Source organism: Desmodus rotundus, chromosome 9 (genome assembly GCF_022682495.2).
Source record: "Desmodus rotundus isolate HL8 chromosome 9, HLdesRot8A.1, whole genome shotgun sequence".
In the NCBI taxonomy this organism is placed as follows: domain Eukaryota; kingdom Metazoa; phylum Chordata; class Mammalia; order Chiroptera; family Phyllostomidae; genus Desmodus; species Desmodus rotundus.
In genome coordinates this window covers 12710483-12717993 of record NC_071395.1, presented here as the reverse complement: position 1 = coordinate 12717993, position 7511 = coordinate 12710483, and the positions used below count along the sequence as shown (strand labels likewise).

Here is a 7511-nt window from a genome sequence, read left to right as displayed (position 1 = left end):
GAAATCAGATTCCTTTAAAGCGGTGTTTTGTTGGCAGACAGGTTGCAAACAGAAATGTCTCAGTGTCATTCACAGAATCACTGGCTAATAGTGCAGCATATTTTACATTTGAATACAAAGAAAATGGTTCATCAAAACAAGTTTTTCAAGCTTTTATGCCAAAAAAAGTTTACCTTACCCATTGTTTATGTGTACATTGCTCTTGAAAATATCACTTAAATATTTTCCTCTTTATTTCCTTTTTAATAGGTAAGTTATTATTGGGAGGCTTTACATTATTTTCCTGATCATTAAGAAATTATAATGGCTAGTAGATATCATGCTTTGTATTTCTGTCTTGCTTTTTTTTCCTGGCAAATTCAAATCTACTTGAAGTCAGTTCTCTCATCCGGCTTCAGAGCTGCCTCTGAGATGGAAACCAGCAACTATTGCTCTTGCTCTTCCTTGTAGACTACAGGAGCTACCAGAAGTCACCACGTGACAGCACAGTGCAGCTGCGGTGGTCCACCTGAAATATTTTAAGTTCGTACGTTTTGGTAACAGGTTAGGGCCCTTGGGAGGCAAAACCACTCTCATCCTATCCAGAGAACTTCACACTCACTGGGTGCCATTTTGCATTCCTTCACGGACATACACACCCCATTTTTGGGCAAGCACCAACTAAGTTTCCGTACAACCCCCGCCCCAGTAGTACATTTAGAGTGTGTGTGTAAGGAAAATGAGTCTCTCGATTCTCCTTCTACTCAAGGAAGCCAAACATACTCTTATTTCAGAGAGTGAAAGAATGAAAAGTTTTTTATTCTATTGCTATATTCCGAACTTTCATAAACTGCTGGTGGCGATATTAATATGCAGTTAACCACATGTTGTATTTATTTACTACAAAGAAAGAGGATCCTTTCTTTGTATGTGGAATGTCTAAATGAACTAGACATATTGAATGATTCTAGATGAGGATGTTTCTGAACGTAAACTGCATCAGGAGATAAATCTTTTATTATGGAGACCTTCGTCTGACAGGTATCCTCTATGTGAACGTTTTTTCCCTAAAGCTTTTTTTACTTTCTTGGTTGCCGATTCATTTTAACTAACATTTGGTTAATCTCCGAGAGTTTGCAGTTTTGCAACTCACTGCTACTTCCTGCACTTGACAGTCTTCCTAGTAACAAGATAGCTTCTTCCTTTTACCACCCTAGTCTGACTTTAAAATGAGTTACCTTTTGTCCTTTGCTCTAACAAAGGAGAAAAATAGATATATTTAGCTTTTAGTTTAGTTGGCCTTTTAACTTGGCCAGGCTAAAGTAGCTTCCTTTTTCTTGATTTTTTTTTTTTAAGGACACCCTGGCTTGCATTGATTATTTCTGTAGAAAGACACGTTATTAGAATTAGTAGCCTTTTTTGAAAACTTTGCATGTGTGCCCCATGCACTTTTTCTGCAAATTAGAATGGTGATAATTAGCCCTGGCTGGTGTGGCTCAGTGGATTGAGTGCTGGCCGGCAGACCAAAGGGTTGCTGATTCTATTCCCAGTCAGGGCTCATGCCTGGATTACGGGCCAGGTCCCTGATTGGGGGCAGTTGAGAGGCAACCACACATTGATGTTTCTCTCCCTCTCTAAAAATAAATAAATAAAATCTTTTTTAAAAAATGGTGATAATTAGTGTGACTTGGAAATTATGGTTAAAAATGCCAGAACATCTTCAAGTTTCTGCTAGCTTATAGTACTCTCCTCAGAACCATTAGTTGGGAGAGAAATGTTTATATTACTTTATATTATTTATCTCTTTATCACATATCTTATTATGGGAGATTAGCCTAACCTAAAAAATATAATACCTTTCCCCTGGAAATCTTGGATCTTTCTTTGAATTCCTTGCTTTTACTTTTAAAACTCATGCATAATAATCCTGTGACATTTGTCTTAATAAAAGTATTCCCCTAAAGACCCAGTAACTTGTACTTAAGGAAGACAGGCCATGCACCCTGCAGCTCTGAACAACCCTGGAGACCCCACCATGCCACCCAGTGATACCAGAACACAGTACCATTTCTGAAACAGCTTTTTATTAAACAGCAAAGCAAGGTTGCAACACCATTTTTAACATTTGTAAATTAAGTCACAAAAGGGATGCAAAATATTTTGCAGTATGATTATATAGTCATACAGCTAAAGTCATTCATCAAATTGTACATCAATACAAACATTATTACATGATTAAAAGTAGCCCAAACCTAATAACTATAAGCTATGTTAGTGTATCTTTCTATTGAATATTTAATATTTTGACATTACTTCTGATATTAATTTCCTTAGCAAATGGAATCTACAAACTAATTTTAAATTAGTTTGTAATGTAATTTTAAAAAATTGTTAAAGAATGACTAACTCTGCAAACCAAGTAGTTGCGCTTACAGAGAACTCTGGGAGAAACAGTGAGATAAAATACTGAGAACATTATTAGTATAACATGTAAAACTCCCGTTTTATTCATGATTCTGATACTGATACACTCAAAGGACTCTGCAAAAATTGATCTGCTGAATATTATAAATATACTTGAGACCAAACACTCTAGATGTGGTTTATTATAAGATTAGTCAAACTTAATCTACTTTCATATATATTTTCCCTAAAGATCTAATCTATGCCAGAGATAACACAGACCTGGAGTAAAAACATCTGGAGTTGGTTACTACTATTTACCAAGTACTTTTTCCATCGTGTTTCTATTTTTCCTCAAAATATTCTTTTTCAAACACACAACCAGAGCTCATCTTTTCAGATACCAAGTTGTTTTGTACATGTAAGAGGGAAGTTTTCAACAATTTTCCCAGTTTGACAATTCAGCTTCAAGGAAAAAAATCTTCATTTTTATAGCCTCTTTCAGTTGAGAAAAGAGCAAGCGACAATCCTGTCCCAATCCCAGCACCAAACGCAGTCAGCACTGCTAAGTGACGGGAGGCGTTCTGAGAAGAGCGTCGTCGCGAAGTAGGGGTGCAAACAGCACAGGGTGCACTTCCACGAAGCCGGGTGTGAGGCCACTACCCACGGACGGACGCGGGGCTGCGCAGTAAGTGCACCGCCCGTCACATCCTCCGCCCATCACTGACCGCAGCGCCAGTAGGTGGGCGCAAGGCCGCACAACAACCAACCAGCCCTGACTTCTGGTTGAGTTTCAACTGTAGAGGTCAGGTTACTCTCATAAATGATTAACTACTGAAATTACTCTTACAAATGTGAAACCAATTTTTTCCTCCAGGGGAAGGGAAATGGGAAGGACGAGGCAAATGCAGAAGAGGCACAAGATGGTAGACAGGGTACAAAAAGCTGTGCATTCGGTACATGATTTTGGTCACTTTTTCACAACATGTGGTTATTTTCTTGTATGTCCTACTGTGCCTATAATAAAACATGGTGCTAAACCTACAAATCAAAGCAAATTCGATAAAACCTTATCAAGTTTCATAAATATATGCATTTCTAATTATAAAGTCTACATTTTCACGTTTTCATAAACTAACATAATACACAAACTCATGGAAGTCTTCTCCTATGCTCTTAATTTTGCCTAGATCTGACATTACCTTCATAAATACTGAATGAAGCCACAACAAAAGTACTATAACTTCTGGAATCTATCCAAGTTTTAAAGAAAAAAAAGATCAGCAGCAATTCCATAAGACAGAAGGGATATCGGCCCCTTACTTTCTTTTGCTTTTTGTGTCAGTTGTTTGAAAAACACTAGAAGCTGACATGAGGTTTTCTATATATTGTCCAAGAACTTGGTTTTCTGATTTTAGCTTCAGATTTTCTTCCTTAACTGCATCTACTCTTGCAGAGAGATCTATATTGAAAATAAAAAAGCCCATTATCAGTAAAATGATGGCAGTGACTCCACAGTATAAAATGCTTAACATTTACTCTTAGACAACACACTTCTTAAATTTTCGATTTTTAAATTCAGATGAGTTTAGAAATTAAGGTAAACAAAGTAAACAGTGCAAATCAATAGCTGGAATTCCGAAAATGAGACTTCACAGTAGACTAAATGTTATTCTTTGAAAACATTTATGTTGACTACTTAATTCTTAAAATGGTTATTTAAAAAATTATGGACTTTGTTTTTTAATGTGAATTTGAGTTCATGTCTTACCAATGTAAAACCAGAACATCTTCATTAGAAATGTGTAAGAAAAATGTGGAAGCTGAACACAACTGAATTCATAATACTGGGTTTCTTCCAAGCAGTTGAACATTTTGTAGTTTTACACTAGTAAGAAATTCAAAAGATGCAGTTGTGATGATCAAAGAAAACATCCCCTCCGTTCGTTCATGTAACAGCGGAGTATTGGGTGCCCTCTGGAGCCAGGCACTGTTCTAGAGGCAACAGTACCGACAAAGAAGGCCCCTGCCTCCCCGAGCTTACGTTCTAATGTGCATATGGGCGTGTGTGCACTGGGGGGCCCCACGCGGGGGTCAGGGGAGAAAGCTAGAAGAGTAAGGGTCACAGGAAGGAAAAGGGAAGTTGGCCTTTTATACAGTACAGTCAGGGACAGGTATTTTGACAAGGTGGTTTGACCAGAAATGTAGAGAGGGAATGAGCCTACAAATATGCAAATAACTAAGGGAAAAAGATCGCAGCAGAAGGTAACAGCAACTAAGACCCTGAGTAGAAGCCTACGGAAAGAACACAGTGGGGGCGGGGGGGGGGGGGGGGGGGGCTGGGGGCTGGGCAGAGTGTCTGAGGTAGAATGTGTGAGGCCTTGTGTGTGACCTGGCTCTGAAAGGTGAAAGGGGAGTAACCGCCTTCCAGAGTGGCTTTCATTAACTGTGACATTACCTGTGAACTGGGGCGCCACTGCAGTGATATGATCTGCTCAGTCTAGTATCAACCCCCCCCCAAAACCTTACATCTTACTTTCATTAAAAACTAAGAGTGTTAGCGTTTTATGCACTGCATCTAGAAAATGAAAAGACTCAGATGGAGTCACTTTTACTCTCTGAGGCTAACACGGGGTATTAGTACAGGCCGACTTAGGAATACAATGCGGGGGGGGGGCTCTCACATACTAAATAGCATCAGATCAGGCCATAAAGATGGAGGCTTATGAACACTATTTGACTTTCATATTGAACCATATCTGTCCCTTAAAATCACCAGCTAAAGTTACAGGCAGGAGGGGGAAAAATGCTGAAATGGATGTGAAATTTATACTTTTTAAAACTGTGCACACTAAAAAATTGTAACATCACAAAGGCTTACAATGTCAACTAATTGATGTTATTCAAGAAAACTACAAAATGCAAGCTAACCTTCAAGTGTGTGTTGGAGTTCCAACACTTGATTAATAAGTCGTGTTTTTTCCTCCAGTTCCACCTGATTTTCAGCATCAACTGCTGTAATGAAAAGGTTCAAATTTACTATTAACATTAGGTACCATTTGTGTAGTGTAGCACTTAAAAGACCTGTGAACTGTTCCGTGTTCTCTAACTTGACTTACACAGAAGCCTGTGAAGTAAAAAGTTCTATCCCCACATTGCAGATAAGAGCACCGAGGTACGGTGTTTGCCAGCATCTCACCGTAAGGAACTGAAGCTCACTTAAATCCTCCCAGAACTAGAAGGGATATGAGTAAGTAAATTAGCCAAATCCAAAACTCTAAATACTCTTCTCTGTTCTTTCCATTGCTCAGTAAAGCAAAAGCCTGCACAAAACCAGGAACATACAAAAGGAAAAGAACGTACCATCCATGTCGGCATTCATCATCTTGGGTAACAAACTTTGGGGCCTTGGACAGAAAGTCCTTGATGACTGCTCTGCAATAAGAAAAAGTTAGAAACATAGAAACACACAGAAACTAAAAGCTTTTCAAAACAAAATTTTGTGACCCAGTAAGCATCCTCTCCTATGCTTTACTGCTTCTAAGAATAAATACCCAATGGGTAAGCAAAGGATACCTACAAATGGTGTAGACAGAGAAGTAAACGAGAGAAAATGCTGAGATTTTTGGTTATCAAAAAATACATAATAAAATACCACTTACATTATGAAATTATTTTTAAAAGTAGTGATCAATGCTAGCAGTTACAGAAAGACTAATGTCATTGTGCATTCATGTACTAAAAGCTTCATGTATATTATTCATCAAACCAAAAGAACACCACAGCTATTTACAGATTTGGAATTTGTAGCATGCGTCAGATTTACTATCTCAGAAAGTCTTTGTATTTTGCCTTAGATTTCAGAGCCAACGTCTGTAGCAATTATTCAAACCTAGGTCTAACTATAAAGTCCCTTTCTTCATTATGCAATGGAAGAAACTTTAATATAGCCCTAATCTAATTTTGCCAAACATTTTACAATTCTTAATATCAAATTGCTGTGGTATTTCTACTAACTAAGCAACTGAAAATAAATTTCATTCCCTTCAAGCTGCATCAACTGTCAGCGTGGTTCATTGATTTCGATCCGTTCAAATTCTAACTTGTTCTGGTTACATAAACCCATAAATTGAGGGAATGTTTGGCCCAAACGGGGATCTGAACGCGGAGCCAGATCCCCAGAAAACGGCTCTCTATTGAGCTTCATGAGGTCACGCCCAGAACACACAAAGATAGCTGTGGATCCTCAGGTACGGATAGTGTGGGGACCACAGCATAGCACGTCCTCAACATTGTTACGTCATAGTACCAGAATGGATCCATTGCACAACAAAAGCCCTGCCTTTCCGTAAAGTGTCCTCTTTCTCAGTTCCAATTGTAACTACCCAAAACTTGTTCAACAGGAAGGACCCTTTACAGAAGAAAACGAAGAAACCAACCCGGGAGCTGTTTTCAGCGCCTAAAAAGGTGTCGCCAGCCCTCACTGTACCTCTCACTTGCCCCCGCCCCCCATCCTGGCCTCGGCCACTTCTCCCCCCACCTCCTGGGCTTGGCAGAGTCCAGAGGGGCCAGGTCCCCTCGCACCCAAACGCCCCTCCCGCAGCCGCATTTTAGAGCCGGGGTGCTGGACAGCGGCCTTCGACTCCGGAGCGGGCGGCGGGGGGGCGGGGGGAGGAGCGGCTGGACCTTTGCGTCCGGGACAGCGCCCCCCTCACCGCCCCCAACGAAGCTCTGGGCCCAATAAAGAGAAGATGAGAAAAAGAGGCTGCGCATGGGTTCTGCCGAGGTGTCAGCCGTCTCCCGGACGCCCAGGCCCGAAGCCGCTCCTCCTGGGCCCCGGGGGCGCAGGGCTGCCTCCAGCCCGCCTCGCCCCCTGGGCCTTCGGCGATACGGAGGCCGCAACTCCAGTGTCCCAGGGCCAGGCCCTCTGCTGCCCAAGGCTGCCCTCACCTGCCGTTTGAGGGGCCGGGAGGGGCAGGTGTCTGGAGGATGCTTCAGGCCGGGACTCTTGGAGCAATTGACATCGGCAGCTCCACCCTCTCCGCCCACAGAGCGTGCGCAGAGCCGGGAGTCCCGCCCCGTCCCGCCAATCCCCACTCAAGAAGGCACGCGTGCGCATGAGCTGCCGG

General features: G+C 41.3%; 1 protein-coding gene across 11 annotated transcripts in view; it reads right to left on the bottom strand.

Annotated features, from left to right (window-relative positions):
* Positions 1-2044: 2044 nt before the first annotated feature.
* The window catches only part of SCOC (short coiled-coil protein), a 29225-nt gene continuing 23758 nt past the window's right edge, over positions 2045-7511 (bottom strand). For 2 of the 11 annotated variants that reach the window (XM_053911147.1, XM_045202518.3), the window contains exons 2-4: positions 5746-5817; positions 5314-5397; positions 2045-3844 (exon numbers count right to left, since the gene is read on the bottom strand). In XM_053911147.1, the coding sequence (XP_053767122.1) occupies positions 3702-3844; positions 5314-5397; positions 5746-5817 (299 nt within the window). In that variant the 3' untranslated portion in view covers positions 2045-3701. Of the gene's footprint in view, positions 3845-5313; positions 5398-5745; positions 5818-7332; positions 7502-7511 lie in introns of those variants that run through there. The other 9 variants (XM_045202517.2, XM_045202521.2, XM_024569201.3 and 6 more) reach the window with 8 other exon arrangements.